The 21,122-nt window shown below is 42.5% G+C and overlaps 1 protein-coding gene across 5 annotated transcripts in view; it reads left to right on the top strand.

Annotated features, from left to right (window-relative positions):
- The window catches only part of GOLGA1 (golgin A1), a 66,143-nt gene that overhangs the window by 27,925 nt on the left and 17,096 nt on the right, over nucleotides 1-21,122 (top strand). For all 5 annotated transcript variants that reach the window (XM_066580747.1, XM_066580746.1, XM_066580745.1 and 2 more), the window contains 8 exons: nucleotides 4,231-4,326; nucleotides 6,645-6,740; nucleotides 7,601-7,753; nucleotides 9,725-9,820; nucleotides 15,132-15,221; nucleotides 15,942-16,044; nucleotides 17,880-18,040; nucleotides 20,012-20,164. In XM_066580747.1, the coding sequence (XP_066436844.1) occupies nucleotides 4,231-4,326; nucleotides 6,645-6,740; nucleotides 7,601-7,753; nucleotides 9,725-9,820; nucleotides 15,132-15,221; nucleotides 15,942-16,044; nucleotides 17,880-18,040; nucleotides 20,012-20,164 (948 nt within the window). The remainder of the gene's footprint in view (nucleotides 1-4,230; nucleotides 4,327-6,644; nucleotides 6,741-7,600; nucleotides 7,754-9,724; nucleotides 9,821-15,131; nucleotides 15,222-15,941; nucleotides 16,045-17,879; nucleotides 18,041-20,011; nucleotides 20,165-21,122) is intronic.

The raw sequence follows: 21,122 nt of genomic DNA, 5'->3' as shown, positions 1-21,122 counted from the left end.
TGTGCCTCGCATTAAAATAGTGAATAACCCCATGAACCTCACATTAGTAACCACAGTGTGTCTTATGCAAGGCTTTTGCTGATCTGATGAGGTGAATTGGGCTTAGGTGAATGCTATTCAAACAGAATCCATGATGAAATGATTGACTGAATGAGACAAATGAAGACCCGAAGGAGGTCTTCAGCAGCAGGAAAATCCATTAACCCCTTAACCACTTAAGGACCGCCCATACTCGGGTGAAAACCCCACCTATCTCGCAATCAAAAAGATTACATGGATCAACAAATGGTACCATTAAAAAGTACAATTCTTCCCTTAGCACAGCACCAGTGACAAAAAAATAGGGGTCTTTGATTGCAGCATTAGAGGAAAATACATCATTTTCACGTTAAAAAAGAAAGTTTTTTTCTGCAACATTTTCTATCTAAGTTTGGTGCTGAAATAATCAAACTGACCCACAGAACTAATTTAATATATTTTTTATACCGCACAGTGAATGCCATTAAAAATATTAATTAAAAACTTTTTAATTTTGCCTTTAGAAAAAATGGAATAAAAAGTGATCAAAATGTTATATTTCCCAAAAATGGGATATATTGAGTCTAGAGCTTATCCTGAAAAAACACAATCTCATAGAATTCCGTCGAAATATTCTGCATGCTGAATGACCTAAAAATGAAAGCAAAGAAATGATAGCAGAATTTCTATATTTTCCCCGTCTGCCTCACTTAAAAAAAAAAAAAAAAAGTTAATAAAAGTTGTAGCATACATAATGTACCCTAAAACAATGCCATTAACCCCTTACTAACTGCTCCTTTGCTTTTTTACATCCTAGCTAAGTGGGCTTTAATCCTCAGGGATGTAAAAAACATGCATCCGCTGAGGATTAAGCCTTGTGGGCTGAGGACGTGACAGCTCCATGCTGTCGGTTCTCAAAGTTAGCAGACCACCTGGAGCTGTCATGGGGAACTGCGGGAATCCAATGGATAGCGCCGATTACATTAAAGTAAATGAAAAGTTGAAAAAAGTTAGTTTCTGCTCCTCTCACGGATCCATGAGGGGCACTGAAACTACTCACCCCCGTCCTCTGCGATGTTCTGCAAAGATCTGGTCCGAAAAGGACCTTCAGCCGTCTTCTGCGCATGTGCACCAAAGGAAAAATGGCAAAGCATGTGCAGAAGATCAGATCGTCGCGAGACATTTGAAATCTCCTGCTTCCCGGCTACTGAGGGTAGCGGGGAAGCAGATGTCGTCACCAGGGACCGCGGTGACCGATCCTCAGGCCTGTGATTGCCGCTATCCAATGGATAACGGCAATCAAGGAAACGTTTAAAAAAAGGCAAAATAAAGTTAGAAATTTAACCTCCTCTCATGGAGCGGATCCATGAGGAGAGGTGAAACTACTCACCTCTGTCCTCCACAATGTCCCACGGTGGTATGGTCCTCCCAGGACCTCACTTCGCCTTCTGCGCTTGCGCATCCGAAAGAGACAACGGGCGTGAGCACAAAAGGGTTTGCGCTGTGAGAGATTTAAAATCCCTCTGCTTTCAGCTTGCATGTGCACCCTGGAGCAGAGAGATGTCACCGGGGTCCACTGTACACTGTTTCCGGTCACATGATCACTGTTATCCAATGGAGCGGTCTCTGGTCCAAAGGATAATGGCGATCACGTAAAAGTTAAAAACTTAAGTTAAAAGTCAAAAACAGTTGAACTTCAATGCTCCTTTCGGTTAGGGCCCCGTTGTGCAGCCAGACATAATATTAGGGCCACCATGGGTATATTTCTGAACATGGGACAAACAGGGCTATCTATTTTGGGGTGAAAATCTTCATTCATATGTGTCCTGTACAAAAAAAACAAAAAGGTTTTTAAAATGACATAATTGCCAAAAAATAAGCAGTGTAATTTTTTCCTTCTGCTTTGCTTAGATTAATTGAAAAACTGTGGGGTCAAAATACGCAGTACACTCCTAGATGAATTCGTTAAGGGGTCATTTGTGGGGGTTCCTCAAAATGTTAAGTGATGTTAAATTTGTACGTCTCCTAAATGTTTAATAAAACACCAAATTTTTTCAAGTGTGCATGCAGAATAAAGTAAACAGATGGAAATATATAACTCATCAAGAATTTGTACATATTTGAGTTATTACAGTTGAAAATGTAAAAAAAAAAAAAAATCTTTTTCAAAATTTTCCCAATTTTGGCACCTTTAATAAATATACACAAATTCTATCGGTCTATTTGTACCACTAAAGGAAGTACAATATGTGGCGAAAAAACAATGTCAGACTCAGTGGGATATGCAAAGCATTTACGGAGTTATGCTACGTTAAAGTGACACATCAGATTTCCAAAATTTGGTTCCGTCACTAAGGGGTTAAAAAATACAGCTTGTTCTGTAAGAATAAAAAGCTCTTATAATGCTGGGTTGGTGAAAAAATGTAAACCATCATGGCTCTAGGAGTGCGACGATGAAAAAAAGCCTGACTTGCAAAGAGAAGACTGCACCTTCCTGTATAGATGAGCAACACAAAAATGTGTATTGTGCAGTTTGTTTGTTTGTTTTCTATTTTGCAACAAGACCTCTTGGGTGACTTATGTCACTATATGTGTATAAAGTGCCGTATGTGAGAGCCTTTCATTGAATATATATATTTGGAGTGTATACTAGAGATGAGCGAGTATACTCGCTAAGGCACATTACTCAAGCGAGTAGTGCCTTAGCCGAGTATCTCCCCGCTCGTCTGTAAAGATTCGGCGGGGAGCGGCGGGGAGGAACGGGTGGAAGATCTGTCTCTCTCCCCTGCTCCCCGCCGCAACTCACCTGTCACCCACGCCGGCCCCCGAATTTTTAGAGACGAGCGGGGAGATATTTGGCTAAGGCACTACTCGCTCATCTCTAGTGTATACCTCTCATAGGAAGCTGAAATTTGAATTTAAAGGCTTATATATATATATATTCACACACACACACACACACCTATATATTTAAATTCATGTGTATTTTACAAAGGGGAATCTTCACTTCCCATCCATCATTGGGTTGCTGTGTAATTCACTTTACAACCAAGTACATATGGGTTAGAATTCTGGCAGTGACTGGACAAAAAATACAATTCGTATTTAGTGGCTTTACCTGTGTTCTTCAACCAACACTAAAATAAAAATTAGGTGCCCATCAATATACACTCATTGTCGAAAAAAAACCCAAGCACCTAGAAGAAGTTGTCGGAATCAAATGCAACTTTCTATGTGTGATTTTAATATCACAGCAAAAGGATAATTTGAAGGGAGGCTCTAGGCTGGCTTTAGCTTGGATACAAGATGTGATATGGATGGGCATGGAGGCTCTAGTACCCTGTTGTACCACCCCTAGCTTGGATACAAGATGTCATAGGGGTGGGCATCGAGGCTCTAGTACTTTATTGAGCTCTTGTACCTTGGATACAAGATGTGATACGGGCGGGCATGGAGGCTCTAGTACCCTGTTGTACCACCTCTAGCTTGAATACAACATGTGACATGGGCAGGCATGGAGGATCTAGCATCCTGTTGGACCGCCTCTAGCTTGGATACAAGATGTGATAGGGGTGAGCATCGAGGCTCTAGTACCCTGTTTAGCCTTCTCTGTTGAGGGCCTCCTGAGCCCGGTCACCTTGTGTGCCCTCTAGCATCCACTGGTCCCAACACCACCTAACAATCTGGTCAGAACGGCCCAGGTGGCGGTAAATTCCTCGATATGACCAGCTTCTCACATTTCCATAATGCCCCTCCTCTCAGACTCTGGTAACTGGGTAACGTCACCCTGGGAGTCAGTCATGACTCGGTGCTTGCACCAGGGGACTTTACCTGCACACAAGGAGCCTCTGAGAGCCTTTTATAGGCATGGGTGGAGCCACTTTTAGGGCCTCAGGTGACAAGACCGTTCATCTAATCATTTGTATATCTGCCTGAGATGGAACTGCAGGACGAGTTTTGTAGAAAAACGGCAAGTTCTTCTAGGGGCGCGATTTTTTGTGTATTATGTTGCTATCACTCATATCCTTCAGTAATAATGAGCAAATTGGCTGCAGGAATGTTTTGAAGTTCTCCACCAGTCGTCTTTTTATAATAATCACATGAGTTTTGATCACGCAGTACATGAGCGCATGGTTTCATTGGCTCTGTTTGCTATTCTATGTGTGTAATAATAATATTTATTCAGTGCTATTTTCTCTTGATTTCCTTCAGACAGCGAAACTGAACAGCAGGTTACAAGATCTGCAGGATTTATTACAGCAGAAGGACACAGAGTTGAACCTGTTCAAAAATGAAAGCTCCTTAAAGGTTAGAGGTTCTTTGCCATCACTGTAACTTAGAAGGAACTGACTTAAAGGGGTTGTCCCGCGGCAGCAAGTGGGTCTATACACTTCTGTATGGCCATATTAATGCACTTTGTAATATACATTGTGCATTAATTATGAGCCATACAGAAGTTATAAAAAGTTTTATACTTACCTGCTCCGTTGCTAGCGTCCTCGTCTCCATGGTGCCGACTAATTTTCGCCCTCCGATGGCCAAATTAGCCGCGCTTGCGCAGTCCGGGTCTTCTCCTGTTCTCTATGGGGCTCCGTGTAGCTCCGCCCCGTCACTTGCCGATTCCAGCCAATCAGGAGGCTGGAATCGGCAATGGACCGCACAGAAGAGCTGCGGTCCACGGAGGAAGAGGATCCCGGCGGCCATCTTCACCGGTAAGTATAGAAGTCACCGGAGCGCGGGGATTAAGGTAAGCGCTCCGGTAAGCTTTCTTTAGGTCCCTGCATCGGGGTTGTCTCGCGCCGAACGGGGGGGGGGTTGAAAAAAAACAAAACACCGTTTCGGCGCGGGACAACCCCTTTAAAACAGGGCAATCTTTTCATCCATCTCCATCCCTAGGATGTATAATTGGAAATGATTAATAAGTTATATTTCCTAAATAAACTGAATCCACAGTTAATTAATATCATTGAAGCAACTTACTTCTAATATTGCAGAAAGCTTAAAGGGCTATTCCCATCTAGACTTTTTATAACAGAGATGAGAAACCGTTGCTGTAGTTAGTGGCCATCCGGCCAGTAACTATTAAAACAGCAGAGCTCTTCAGTGCAACACTGTTTCCAGTGCTCCCATTGATGTGATTGGGAGCTACGTAAACCGTGTAGCACCGCACACTACTCTGTTTCTGTAACTTAGGGAGTTACAGAAATAGTGTAAAACAGAGTTATGCTGTTTCCATAGCTCTCATTCACTTCAATGAGATATGTAAACAGCTCTGCACTGAAGCTCTCGGCTGTTTCGACAGGTTGTCGGAAACTAAAAGCCTTGTTTTCCCATCTTGGTTATGAAAACCCGAGATGAGAACACCCCTATGAAGTTCTTTTGCACAGCCAAATTATCAAGCATGAACTTTCTTCTGTTTTATTTTTATTTTTTATTTTTTTTTGCCCAATCATTGGATTGTGTAAAAGAAACAACAAGCTGTTTCATCAGCTGATTGTTCACTTTCACATTAAAATGCTTGCTGATCATCTGTACATCTTCCTGATCACAGTAATGATCATTCACCCCCATAAGCAATTCTTGGCCCATGTAAATCAAAAGTAGGCGAAAGCTGAATAACTAGCGCCCGTTGCATCGTGCCGAAAGCTCGGCTCATGTAAAAGGAACCTTATTTACTATGCAGAAACTTGGTGTTCACATGCTATTGAAAAGGTGTTGTCAGCTTTTTACAATCAGTTTTATTTGCAGGGTCCAACAAGAGTAGGTCGATCATAGGGTGTCCTGCTGCTTGAGATATAAGTCCTAGCTAGACTACATAAATAAAATAATAAATTACCTAGCAGCCACGGTAGGGGTTCCTCTCGCTGCTCTCCGAAGTTCTGTAGCTCAGCCGCGTGTCTTGCACTTCTCGGCCGCCGACAGAACATCACTTCCTGGTTGTGGGGTTTATAAATCCTGCCTCCAGGAAGCGATGGCTCAGCCAGTCAATGCAGCGCTCGCTAAGCCAACACGACGGCTGTGATTGGTTCAGCAAGTACTGCTCTCAGCCGTCACGTTGGTTTTGCAAGCGCTGCATTGATTGGCTCAGAGCAGCGCTCGCTGAACCATCAGAGCCATTGCTTCTTGGAGGTGGGATTTATGAACCCCATGACCAGGAAGTAATGATCTGTCGGCGGCTGAGGAGTGCAGGATGCGCGGCGGAGCTACAGAACTTCGGAGACCAGCGGGAGGGACCCGGACCACGCCTGCTAGGTAAGTAAAATAAGACCTAGTGCCTCTTTTGGGGCAAAAATTTATATAAGACAGGGTCCTATTTTTAGGAAAACTCGGTAGTCGTGTAATTATGTACCGCCAAATTGCTGCAGCAGCCAAACACCCACTCCCACCTGTGTAGTTGGGTTAACTGAGCTCCCGTCCCACCTAATGGACAGTACACCTGTGGATGGCTTTATACATAGTTTCTTAGCCTTCAGGCTATATAACAATAACTCATGTCTGAAGATGTGAATATAATGGTGCACAACATTATATTGCTGTATCTGCTGATGACGATAAGCTTCCAGCACCCATTGTCAACCGCTTGCTATAGTAATTATCTTTGTTTGCATTCTAATTCTTCTTTGCAGCTCCGAGATTTAGAGCAGACATTACAGACGGCCAGAGATCAGCTACAAGCCCGAGAAGAGGAGCTGAGCCAGAAGGAGGAGCAGATCACTACCTGTGTATGTATGAGTAGCGCTTTCTGATCACTCGATGGTTTGGAGCTGCGAGTTGTGCTTTTCAGCTCTAGTCTGCTTTTCTTTGGGGAGGAGAGGCTGGCACTAAATGGCTATATACTTTCTATTTACCAGAAGAAAAAGTCTTATTGGAGGCGAAGAACCACAGCAGCCAACATGACATGTCAGAAGTTTTTTTGTTTTTTTTTAAAGGACATTGACCCTTTAAATATTGTACTTCTTTTACCTAAATGAGTTGTTTTAAGAAAGGTTTTATCTATCATGCAGGCAGTTTAGCCATGGCTTGTCCAGAAATGTATTGCAGGGGTGGTTGCGCAAACCACCGCTCCATTCACTTCAATAGGACCGCTAAAGTTGCCAACTTGACTATCTCCATCCGTCTCATTGAAGTGAAAGGAGTAGTGGTGCGAATGCATGGCGCCTCTGCGACGGAACCTTCTACCAGAGCTTGCAACGCAAAAGTGAATTCACCCTTAGGCAATTTTTTGCCTTAGCTGAAAAAATGGGGCATGGCTTAAATGCAACATCGTGCACCAAAATGTTGGCATAAAAACTGTCATAAACTAAGCCAGCTAATATGATGTAAAAACTTAAAAAGTATTTAAAGGTGTGCCAGATTTGTCATCCAGCAGGAGTCATTGGGATGAATTTGATGCGTTTTAAGACGGTCTATCTTATGGTGGGACACTTAAGCGCCCAATTAGCCAATATTAGTAATTCTGACCAGCTTTTCGAAATGACCTGTCCAGATATGATTGTGTTTATATTAAAGGATGTAAGATCTGTAAAATAATATAAGACGTAGTGATCATTTCAAGCTGACTGTTACGTTTCCTCATGTTTAGCAGCTGGAGTTAAAGTCTGAGACTGATAAACTGACCCATCAGCTGCACAGTGCGAGGCAGCAGTGTCTGGAGAAGGTGGATCGACTAGAAGCACAGGTGGCTGCTCTGGAAAGTGCTCGAGAAATTGATAGGACGTCGGCGCAGCACAATATTGTAAGCATGGCTTCCTTTGATTGTCTATTATATAAATATTTGGCTGTTAATACAGAATTTTCAGGCGCATTGATACAATGTGATTAATTTGTAAAATAACTGCTTTGCAATGGATGTGCTGATATGCTTTAGTGATGTTGGAGCGCCATCTCCCACCAGTGATATCCGCTTATTATAGTTTGGCAAAAGGCCAATAAATGACCTAAGTGAAAAAATAAGTAAAAGCTTCAAAGTTGTGGCAGAAAATACACTCATTGTCAGAAAAAAAAATCAAGCGCCCAGAAGGAGGAGTTGGGATGAAACTTTCTCTCTGTGATTATAATGTCGATATAAGTGATTGCAATATCAGAGCAAAAGGATCATTTTGTGAAAAACTGATCCCTTGGCTCTAGTACCCTGTTGTACCGCCTCTAGTTTGGATACAAGATGTGATACATGTGGGCATGGAGGCTCTAGTACCCTGTTGTACCACCTCTAGCTTGGATAAAAGATGTGATACAGATCGGCATGAAGGCTCTAGTACTCTGTTGTACCACCTCTAGCTTGGATACAAGATGTAATACGGATGGGCATGCAGGCTCTAGTACTCTGTTGTACCACCTCTAGCTTGTATGTAAGATGTGATACAGGGGGCATGGAGGCTCTAGTACCCTGTTGTACTGCCTTTAGCTTGGATACAAGATGTGATAGTGGTGGGCATGGAGGCTCTAGTACCTTGTTGTACTGCCTCTAGCTTGGATACAAGATATGATGCAGACAGGCATGGAGGCTCTAGTACCCAGTTGTACCGCCTCTAGCTTGGACACAAGATGTGATACAGGTGGGCATGGAGGCTCTAGTACCTTGTTGTACCACCTCTAGCTTGGATACAAGATGCGATACAGGTGGGCATGGAGGCTCTAATACCCTGTTGTACCTACTGTATCTTGGATACAAGATGTGATACGGGAGGGCATGGAGGCTCTAGGACCCCGCTGTACGACCTCTAGCTTGGATGTAAGATGTGATACGGGGGCATACAGGCATACAGGTTCTGTATAGTATCCTGCAGCATATCTGTCTTCATTTATTGTAACTGAGCCTCTAGATCATGATAACTTGTATGTAGATTGTCAAAATTGGTGTCCTAGATGGTCCCATACATGTTCTATTGGCGATAAATCTGATGACCGGGCAACCATGGAAGTGTGATAATGTTGTGGGGACATTCCTGTGACCCCCTTGTGTGTGCAGCTTAGCTTTATCCTGCTGGAAGTCTCTTGGAAGCCGCCATGAGAGGAACACATGTGGCTGCAGGATGTCCTGAACATATCAAGTCTGACAGCGACGAGCAGCTGCACCTCAACCGGACCGAGATCAGCGGCCTGGAGCTGCCGCAGGAGTCGGACAGTGAGGGCATCCCGTTGCACTCTCCCTGGACCTTCTGGCTGGACAGGTCTCTCCCTGGAACAACCGCAGCAGAATGTGAATCCAACCTAAGGCCAAGAGACACGATAGAGAATATTTATTAATAGATGCATCATGCAGGTCCAAATGGATCATACAATATCCTCTATTTAAAGGGATTGCATAGGCTCTGTGATAATATCAAATAATACGGACCGTCCATTTGATTCTATCAGCATAGTAATACCGTATCACTTTAACACGCACAAAAATTATTTTAGTAAAAATTTTATTTTATCTAAGCAAACTGATAAAAGTTATATTTTATTCTTTTTGTGGTTCCCCACGGTGAAATATAAACACTTCTGGCTTTGGCCCAAAGAGCTGTCACAAAGAACCTTGTTTTCTTCAAGAAATGCAGTGTGCAAAGCCATCATAATATGGCATTACGATAAGTGTTCCAGTTGGCTTTGAGGTTCATGTAATGTCTAATATTTGTGATTATAGGTGAGCTGTCTGGATGCAGTCCTTTACATTTTAACTCTTGGATCCTTAACATGTCTTTGTATCTTTAATTATATACAGAGTCTGTTAGAACAAGAAAATGAGTCTCTACAGGAAAGGAATAAAGATCTGGAAACTGCTCTGAGAAAGCTGGAAGCGGATCAGGAGAAAATGAAGGTATGTACCAAAACTATGAGACTTAAAGGGATTAATCAGCCTTATAAAACTAATGGCCTATCTTCAGGATAGGCCATCAATATCTTTTTTAATTAAAGTATTTTTTATTAAACTTTTTCACCTTTTGCATATTTTAAAACATTTTTTTTAACAAATCTTTGGTTTCCCCTCCCTCCCTCCCCCTCCCCCTCTCACCCACCCCCTTCCCCTCACCCCCCTCCCTCCCCCATACCCCCTAAGATCTCTCTCTCAACGTTCTGTTCTTTGGGTAAACTGTCTCTGAATGAACACAGTGTTGTGTCGTAAACAATAATAACAGTTCATGTAACGTATATTTGTTTTCTTCTTTGGTCTTCGTGTTGCTTATCTTCTTGCTGTTTTCTTTTATTGATTCAGGGTTAGATTTTTTGTTGCATTCGAGGGGGGGTCATATTTCTTTTGCCCGTTGCCCGGTCTCTCTCTCTCCAATCCCTCCTTTCTTAACTTTTCCCTATTACTCCTTACCACTTTATTTTATTGTATATCGAGTCTGTAATTTGTTCTACATTTCCCAATAAACTTTATATATATCCATTACATACGTTGTTATGTCTTAGTAAATCCCCGGTTTACTGGTGCCTCCCCACACGGCTCACCACTCCCTATGTATTTGATCCAACATTACTGCTCTGGGCGTGTATCCATCTCAGCCATATGTCCTGATATTTTTGACTGGTCTTACGCTTAGTGTAAATACTCCTTTCCCACGGTAAAATTTGGTTGACCTTATTTTTGAATTCTCCCAGCGTGGGTGGTTCTTCGTCCAACCAGCGCTGGGCTATTGTTTTTCTGGCTATATACAATAGTCTGGCTACCACTAGTTTTTCATGATCATCTAATGTTAGATCCTGTATGTATCCCAGAATGCACACGTATGGTGTAAAGTCCATACGTATGCCAAATGCCGCGTTAATTGCATTTCTTATTCCCATCCAATATCTGTGCAATTTCGGACATCGCCATAGCATGTGGATTAGGTCCGCCGTGTGGGTTTTGCACCTTACACATATCGGGGAGGTTCTCATTCCTATATTGTGTAAGAAGGCCGGGGTGCAGTACACTCTGTGTATTAGAAATATTTGTGAGACTCTGTGTGATTCGCTCAGAGATAGCTTGGGTGTCATTTGTAGGATTTCCTCCCAGTGCGACTCCTCAATGGGCCCTATGTCTGCCTCCCATTTTGCTCTTGTTGATAACGGGTTGTGTGCATTGACCGTGTCCTGTATATGGGAATATAGTACAGATATTTTCCCCGCTGTGGTGGTGGCTTTTCCTATTATGTCCGTTACTATATTTATTACCATTGTTATTTCCGCCGTGTTTTTTTCCGCTTGTATAGCGTGTCTAAGTTGCAGATATTTGTAAAAGTCACTATTGGGGATGTCGTGGTTTTGCCTTAACTGCTCGAAGGTTTTTAGTTCCCCCCCCTCCAGTATCTGGTCCATTCTCCTAACTCCCCTGTCTTTCCACCCTTGGAATCCTTTTAGCTTGTTGATTTCTGGCAGGTGCGGGTTATTCCATATGGGGGTATGTTGTGTGCAGTTTTTTATATCAAGCATGTTTCTGGTCTTCCACCATATTTTATGTATCAATAATAGCGTGGGGGCACTTTGACCGTTTTTTTTAAACGCTCCACGTTCCAGGGTTTCAAACAAATGTGATCCGTTAAAGAGATTTTTAAGGATTCTGAAACTAGCGTCGTGTGTTTCTTCTGTCTCCCATCCCCTGAGATGTTGCAGCTGGGAGGCCATGAAGTACGAGAACGGATTGGGCAAGGCTAATCCTCCCTTTTCTTTTGAATTGTATAGCAGTTCTAATTTTATCCTAGGTGTCTTCCCTCCCCATATGAGTTCTCTAGACAGTCCCTTGGCCTTGTGGAAAAATTTTTGTGTTATCCAGTGTGGGGAGTTGTGTATTAGATACAGTAATTGGGGCATCCATATCATTTTTATAAGATTCACTCTTCCTATGATTGTCATGGGTAGTTTTTTCCATATGTGAAGTTTTTGTTTCCATTTTTCCATAAGTGGTTCCAGGTTTATTTTCCCGTACTCACTGACCTCTTTCGTAATTTTAACTCCCAGATATTTAATTGTTGGGGTGCATTTCAGGGTTAATTCTCTGTTGGCAACTTGCATGTCTGGGGTGTCTATTGATAGTATTTCGGATTTGGTCCAATTGATAGCGAGTCCTGAGAAGGCTCCAAATTCTTTTGTTGTTTGCATCGTGGTTTCTAAAGATTTTTCCCTGTCCCCTAAAAATAATATGTCGTCTGCATACAAAGCGATTTTCTCCTCCATGTTTCCTCTTATGAATCCCACTATTTCCTGGTGTGACCGAATTTTGCATGCTAGGGGCTCTATTGCAAGTGCAAACAGGAGTGGCGATAGTGGGCATCCCTGCCTTGTCCCTCTATGTAGTGGGAATGTTTCTGATGACCCCCCGTTGATGGACACATCCGCCTCCGCTCTAGCATATAGGAGTTTTACTCGTCTCACAAATATTGGGCCACAGCCCATTTTTTCTAGTACCTTCCACAGGTATTGCCACTCAACGCTATCAAACGCCTTGGCCGCGTCCAGTGAGCATATGATTCTGTCTCCGGTATTATCTACGGGTATTTGTAGGTTTAGAAATACTCTACGGATGTTCGTTGCCGTTGATCTTGCTGGTATAAACCCACTCTGGTCTGGATGCACCAAGGTGGATGCCACTTGTGATAGCCGCTTGGCTAAAACTTTTGCTATAATTTTGACATCCGCGTTTAACAGCGATATCGGCCTATACGAGTCCATCAACAGGGGGTCCTTTTCTGGTTTTAACAGAATTATTATTTTTGCTTTTCGCATTGTTTGTGGTAGTTCCCCTTCCTTTTCCGCCCCCGCCCATGTCTCCAGGAGTTGTGGTAATAAAGTGTCTGCATGTTGTTTGTAAAATTCTATTGGGAAACCATCCTCCCCTGGGGCCTTGTTATTTTGCATATCTTTTACTGCCTCTTGCATCTCCTCCAAGTCTATTGGTGCATCTAGAAACTCTCTCTGTTCCTCCGTCAATTTATGTGTTCTTATATCCGCCAAGTATTCCTCGATTTGTTCTACCGTTTTTTCCAGTTTCGAGGAATACAGAGAGGAGTAAAATTCCCGTGCAATCTCTCTTATGGATGTTGCGTCCCTGACTATCTCGCCTTGTGCGTCTTTTAGTTCAATGATGTATGTGGGGCTAGTTTGTGCTCGGGCTATAACTGCCAGCATATGTCCCGTTTTTTCTCCCTCCTCATAATATGTCTGTTTCCTGAACCCATTTTTAGTGGCTGCCGTTTCTAGGACGTATTTATTAAGGGCCTCTTGGGCCTGTTTCCATAGGTTGAGTGTTGTTATAGTTTTCTCTTTTATGTAATTTTCTTCTGATTCTTTTAGTTTGCCTCGTATTTTTTGCCCTCTTTCTCTATGTCCTTTTTTTGCCTGTGTGATTTGCTGTATGTATACCCCCCTCATATATGCCTTCATGGCCTCCCAGCAAATCGTCATACTTGTGGTATCCTTATTTAATATGAAGTATTCCTCTAGTGTTTTTTTTCACTATTTCCTTGTTTAATATGTTTAGCCAGTGCGAGTTCAGATTCCATCTTTTTTGGGAATGACTCACAGTGTTACTGTGCTGTATGTCCAGACGTAGGATGGAGTGGTCAGAAACAACTCTTGGTAGATATTCTATTGAGGTTATATCTCTATATATCTGAATATTCCCTACCGCTAGGTCTATTCTAGATAAGCATTGGTATGTGGATGAGTAGCAGGAGTATTGTTAGGCCATCAATATCTAATTGGTAGTCACCGATCAGCTGATTGAAGAGGCTGCGGCCTCTTCAATGTTTACATCTGAGGGTCCGTCCACACTGTCTTATGCTGCATTTGTTTCACGTATGGACTTCCAGAGTGTGTCCCCGCTTGGTCGCGGGTCTGCGAACCCAAACTTAGAACATCATACGCGCGTACACTTTGGAAGTCCATAAGTGAAACAGATGCAGTGCAAGACATTGTGGTTAGCCCTTGAGCATGATCTTGCTCGTACTGCAATATTATTGATAAAGTCCATTCTGAGTACTACAGCATGTCCCATTCACTTCAGTAGGACAAGCCCTTAGTACTCAGAGCAGCTGCTATCAATAATGCGGTGCTCTGTAGTGCAAGCACAGTCATTCCCAGGTGTAAACATTGAAGAGGCTACAGCACTCCTATGAGCCCTGCAGCCTGTTCAATTAGTTTAATGGCGCCCATCGATCAAATAATAATGGCCTACCTTGAAGATAGACCATCAGTTTTTAAAAGGTTGCTTAGCCCTTTTAAACTCTTATGCTGTTACAGTGTGATAGTGAGCATTATAGTGAGATTCACTTAAGGTACCTTTACACGGGGTGATTATCATCCGAATTCTTGCTGGAAACAGCAAATTCTGCCGATAATCATCCCATTTACACTCTGCTGCCAACAGGGCACTGAGCGTGAATTCATCTCACCTGTCAGTCGCTTGGTTTTTAGCATAGCTAAAAAGAAGTGACTAATCAGCCCGTGTAAAGAGGAGCTGCTCAATGTTTGAGCAACTCCTGTTTAACCCTTTCCAATCCAATTTGTATCCTGGTTTTCCTAGGGGGCTTACTCTTTTGCTGCCGTTACACAACAGCGCTATATGCTGGCTAAAGCCAGTACTGCATGAGGTGACACGTTGGATAGGCTCCGACAGCAGAGAGGCTGGCAATATACAGTAAGAGAACCCCGACGGACGTCTTACAACATCAGAGCCGTACAGTCCTAAATCATAAGGTCTTCAGAGGTCAGACAGTGGATTAGAAAGGGTTAATGCGAATGGAGGCGGGTGGCTAGAACGATCCCCGGCCGCTCCATCTCCATTCACTTGAACGACTATCGGTCCTGTAGTTAAGAACAGGAGCGATAGTTGGGCGGGAGGCTGTGACTGACGTTCCTCATAAATGGAACCTTTTTATAGCTTACCCCTTTACTCAGGAAGTAAATTACACTCTGACATTACAGGCAAAACCTAAATGAGTTGAAAGCATACCAGGGCAAGCGTTAATTTCAATTAGCAGTTTTGATGGTCAAAAGCTATGAGGTGCTTCATTGGCTTTCCGCAAAAGGAAACGAGATTTACTGTTTGTTCACATGCATCTAGTAAGTCCATAGAAATCTGTGGATTTATCCTGTACATATGAATCAATATATCATTTGAAGCCGAACTATTCTGTAACTTGTTGCAGGAGGAGTTCAGTAGTAGAGAGACTGTTAGCGTTGAGATTGCCAAAGCTTTGGAAGAAACACGGAAGCAGAAAGAAGATCTTCAGCAGCAGGTATGTGATTACAAGTACAGGAAACAGAACTTCAAGACTGAAAAATACATGAGACATTATGCGAACTCTGGTTGCAATGTATAGTTGAGATGCAAACCAGTACTGTATGTTTGCAGTAAGCATTGAGCAGCTCTGTGATGCTTGGCTGGCCTTGCTTTATTAGTGCATATTGTGTGGCAGCTATAGTTCTGTATCAATTTATTTTTTAATTGGGAATTGAATCATTTCCATTGATAGTAGCTTGCTGCCTTAAAGAGAACCTTTCACCGGGTTCATGATACCTGAACCAGCATGAACTCGGCTAGATATGTACTTTGCGGCCATGTATGTCCTATTCTGAAACACTGCAGCATATCAGAATAAACATTCTTTGAAGTTTGATTCTGATCAGTGCTCCGAGTCACGGGGATAGAGCTGCTCCAGCCTTTCCCAGCTCATCTAGAGGGACAGCTCTCTCTCTGCTTGTGTGTCATTCTAGATGATGTGCGCAGGGAGAGACCAGTGCAGCGCTGTCCTGTGATTCGGATTTCCATTCATTCAAACTTCAAGTTGTCTTTATTTTGAAATGTTTCACAATAAACATACATGGGCCGCAATGTACATGCCTGTCCCGAGTTCATGCTGCCGTGGTTTGGAAAGCATGAACCTGGGGATGTGTTCCCTTTAATAGTTCAGATTGATCTTCCATATTGATATTCTTTACACGTTGGGTTCTCACAGGTGGTGGATTTGACTGCTGTAATCGAGAAGAACACCCAGGAGATTACCCTGAAGGTGGAGGGGCTGGCCAGAAAGGATGAAGAGGCTGCACTACTAAAAGGAGGTAAGAGGTTTCTCCCAGTATGTATTAGACTGAGAAACACTGGGCAATATCTATCTTTCTAATGGCCCTTGTACACAGCCTAATCCTCTGCTGTTCTGAACAAGTAGTATTTGACATAAGAACATCTTGGTTGGCACTGGTTCTGCAGTTCACACCAGCAAAGGATCATTAGTACATTACAAATGTCTTTATACAAAGTGCATTCCAATTTATGGCGGCATAAGAAATTGAATCGAATGATGAACAAGTGTTGAAGTGACATCAAAGTATACTCAGTGCTGTGATTAAGCACAGAACGAGGACCGTACTACACACTAAGAACCGACTATGTAGTTTCAACTATTCACCAGCCAATAACCATGTTCATCCTAAGATATTTTGTTAGTAATTAGAATAAAGTTTGGTACCGAGTTAGCCAGTAGAGCAAAATGTGATTGTTCTCAGTAGGAGAAACCACGTAATCTTGTAAATAGGAGACCTTTTAATGGCTAACCCAGAACATATGAAAGTTACTATATTAAAAGGCTATTTCAAATCTCAACGTCATAGAAGAATTTGGGAGTACAAGCCTATAACCATCTTTGAAGCTCTCTAGACAGAAATTAACATTGGAAGTGGGATTATGAGAAATCTATCTAATTTAGACTATAAAACTTTCACATCCCCTACATATCTACCTGTCTACCTGTCTGTCTATCTGTCCATCCATCCTCTTATGTATTCCATGAAGCTGAAGAAGACCCCTGCGTAGGTTTGAAAGCTCGCATTAACATCATGTATTTTTGTTAGCCATTAAAGGTATCATATCTACAAGATTACTTGGTTTCTCTTGCTGAGAACAATCACATTTTGCTAGTAATTATCAGTAACTGCGAAATAACTCATGACAGTTCCATTCCTAACACAAAGTTACTCCAGCAATAAGCTGGTAGCGGGGGTCCTGTGATCATATGTTATCATGGGGAAATTAGCCAGCTTTTCTTCATCTCTCCTATGTTGTTATATGAGTCCCACTGAAATCTATAGACCTTCAGTTTAACCTATGTACAAGCGAAGTCCCTTACAGAGAGAAGTGCTCTTTGTTTTACTGGTCAATAGATACAGGCCAAGTAGGAAACCCCCTCTGTTACATCTGTATGTCCTAGTAGTGCATATGAAGAGGGGTTGTCTAAAGTGGGCAACAACTTTCAAAGGATAATTGCTAAATGGGTTTTCCAAGAATCAGAATAAATTGACCAATGTCTATGAATGGCAGAAATAACAAACTAAGCCGTATTCACTGGTCAGATGTGCCTTGCGTCAAGCGCAGTTGCTCCAGTCCAGGAAGTTGATGTAGCTACCAAGTACTTTTCATTGTACATGTAACTGCTTAGCAAATCACTGGCCTCAACGGTCATATGCCATTCATGCAGACATGACCTCTGAGGCCAGTGATCTCTGCAGTGATCACATGTACAATGCATGGCACGTAACCAGAGCGGCTGCGCAGAATCTGGGGAACATCTGAGTGGCGAGTATGACTTAGTTTATTTTGTGCCATCCCAAGATTTCAGTCAATGTTTTCCGACTCTTGGAAATTCCTTTCAAGTATATGGCATTTCCGAATCTACCATTGTTTAACTGATGAAGAGTGAGGGAGCAGTAATGTGTCCTCTAAATGCTATAATGAAGTGGGATAGGGAGGGGTTAACTCTATCACACTCACTTGCATAAGGTGGCCGCTTTTGGGAGATTTACAATTTGTTAGAAAATCTGACATAAATCTATTGTGGTTTACAGATGTGAAAAAAAAACGTGCATTTTCACCTAAGTCTTTTAACTACTTGCACCAACAGATTATGACGCCGTTGTATTAAAAATGCAGCAGCTACAGTCTGATCTGGAAGCGTATAAAACTAGGGCAGCTCAGAGCGAGGAGTCTGCCGAGAAACATGTAAGAGATGTCAAGATGCAGCTACAGGAACAAAAGGAGGCTCTGCTGGCAAGTGAGTCACAGGTAAGAGAGCAGGAGATGATACAGTTATTACAAATGATCTTCCCGCTTTGAAATACTCATAAAACATATTTGACACTCCGATACATAAATTTCATACCAACGGAAGCAGAAACTCAAAGATATTCATTTAGCGAAACCGTGTAACAGTAAGATGTCCTTGTTGCCCATAGCAACCAATCACAGTGTAGCTTTCATTCTCAAACTGCTACAGTAAAATAAAAGCCGTGCTGTGATTGGTTGCTACGGGCAACAAGGATAGTCCTACTGTTAGACAGTTTTGCGAAATGAGGCCCAAAATGTTTTATTCTACCGTAGTAGTCAGTAGGGGGATATAAGACAAAATGGCTGTCAGCGAAGACAAGAGAGCGTTTAGTGTCCTTGATTTTCACGTCTACCAGTTGTTGGTGTGCAACATTATTTTAGAATAAAGTTTGGGGCAGATCCCCCAGCGGGCGCACAATTCGTAAGCGGCATTCCAATTTTAAGGAAAAAGGTTGCATCTGTAAGAGAACATCATCTGTCCGTCCACCAGTAAGCGTGGAAACGGCAGAGCATCCGTGCAAGTTTCACACAAAGTCCTCAGAAGTCCACTGTCACAGCGAAGAGAATTGGACGTCCCGCCGCCGACTGTTGAAGATTCTGCGCAAATGTTTGTGATGTTATTCCTATCGAATGCAATAGTAACCGGCCTGGAAACCGGGCGACATAGGGCGGCGACATTCTTTCTGTGAGAGTCTGCAGACTGTAATGGAAAGCGATGGCTTCATGCAGTCTTTAGTGTTTAGTGATGAAGCCGCCGTCCACCTTTCATCAGTTAACAAACAATGTCAGAATCTGGTGGGGGAACCCACCTGTCTACGTGGCGCGTATGTGTGACTTCCCCCTGAGATGAATGTGTTCTGCGCTATAACCTGCAGGAAAGTGTCCGGCCCCTTGTCTCCCATGACGAAACAATCCTGGGGATTTCGTACCTGGACGCTACAGATATGGCTTCTACCGCAGCTGGAACAGGAAATCCCAGGTTTCATCTTCCAACAGGATAGTGTACCCCTCCACCCTCACCCCATTTTTAAAATGAAGTCAGAAGTGAGCTCAATAGGCGACTACCAAACAGATGGATTGGCTGTGCAGGTTATGACGATAGTGAACTGTTTTTGGCCTCCACGTTCCCTGGAGCTTATTGCTGATTTTTTTTTTTTCCTCTGGGGGAGTGTGAAAAGTCTACAAGCCATCCTTACCACCCACCATGATGGTCTGTGAGTACACATCACAGGAGCCATTGCATCAGTCAATCAGGATACAATGGAACTTGAATGCAGAATCGATGTGTGTCGAGTGACAAAGGGGGCTCACATTGATCACCTCTGATGTGGAGAACATTTTTGATGTTCTACAACAAAACTTTTTACAACATGTGACTACATTCAGACAATGCAAATGTTTTATATGAAGGTTTTACCAATGCATTTCAGACACAGACAACATCTTTGAAATAATTTTTTTTGCTATGATGAAAAGGTCAATAAAAAAAAGTTTGAAAAAAACCAAAAACTTTTTGAGTTTGTTTCCATTTATATCAAATTTATATATCAGAGCGTCATTAAATGTGAGTTATGAGGCTTTCACATCGGGAAGATCATTTGCAATAACCCTGTGTGTATTAGCGAGCTTGCTGATAGCGTTCTCTAGTGATCTCCTAAAGTATTATTTCAGTCCAGCGATGGCCTGAAGTATTGGTCTCCAACCTCGGGTTCTCCAACTACAACTCTCAGCACATCCTGACGGCCTGTAGCTGGTAGCGCATGCTTGGGGTCTCACAACAGAATTGGAGAGCAGCGGTCATGTTAACTGTCAGTTTGATGCACGTGTTAGTGAAGGAAAAGCAGAATACTTTTACTTTCCAGTGGTGTTTTAGGCCCGGACCTTTATATAGTCGAGCCACAATAGACTTTTTTTTTTCTTTTACTCCAGGTGTCGTCACTCCAAGAGGAAGTCTCTACTCTTCATGAACGTTTGCATGGTACACATACTCAGGAGCCTAACGGAGAGGTGACAGTCGGTGACATTGCACAGCTCCAAAAGGGGAACCGGGAAATGGAGCAACAGATTGCTGAAAAAAATAAGGTGCGTTTGACAGGGAAAGTGTCATTAGGGTGCAGCGACAGCTAATACATGCTTTGTAGTAATCCCAGACTAACTGATGTAATGGAGCAAAGGCAGTGAGTGCATCCAATGCATGGAAGCTTTAGATTTGGCCACATGCTCCATGTGTACATGGCGCTGCTGCCAGCTAGGTAATATGTATATGTACAGCTCTGTCATGATACATGCTCTGGAGCTGAGCTTGTGCCATCTGCAGTGGGTGTCAGGTCTATATTACAGGTGTCATTGCTGCAAATGGCCAGGACTAGAGATAATTCCGATCCCAGCAGTTTAACTCGTTGGATGTTGCAGTCAATAGTAACAACTGTATCTCAATGGTTAGACAGAGGGAGACATTGCATTGTCAAGTCCCCTAGTGGGAGAAAAAATGCAAAGGAAATCTAAAAGGAAAGTGAAGTAAAACATTTACAAATAGAACAAAAAAACACACACACACACACAAAAAGCCTTTTTTTTTTAGTTAAAAACCTTCAAAAAGTCATGTATCTAAAAATGGTACCAATGAAAACGCCAACTCATCCCACGATAAACCCTCTCAGGAAGCTTATGACTCAAGAAAACAGAGATGTAAACAATTGCCATATCCTGAAGATCAAAATAGGCTATGTCATTAAGGGGTTAAGAGCTATTACAAGGGCGACTGAAACAGCTTGGATTAATTGGTATTAGTTTAAAGCAAAATCATTATATAATTCTGGCAAATAAGGAAGATGGAACAATATCTCTGCAGCGCCACCTATTAGAAGGCAGCATTCCTACAAGTCAATGTTAGACTCTTTATACAAGCCTTGTAACAATGACTGGGAATTGACTACAGTCATTGTTAAAAGGCTTGTTTAAAGAGTCTAACATTGACTTGCAGGAATGCTGCCTTTTTAATAGTCGGGGCTGTAGAAATATTTATGGTTTTATCTCCCTT

Source organism: Eleutherodactylus coqui, chromosome 10 (genome assembly GCF_035609145.1).
Source record: "Eleutherodactylus coqui strain aEleCoq1 chromosome 10, aEleCoq1.hap1, whole genome shotgun sequence".
Taxonomy (NCBI): Eukaryota; Metazoa; Chordata; class Amphibia; order Anura; family Eleutherodactylidae; genus Eleutherodactylus; species Eleutherodactylus coqui.
Note: the sequence above shows the minus strand (reverse complement) of the source record. Positions and strands in the feature narration are given on the sequence as shown.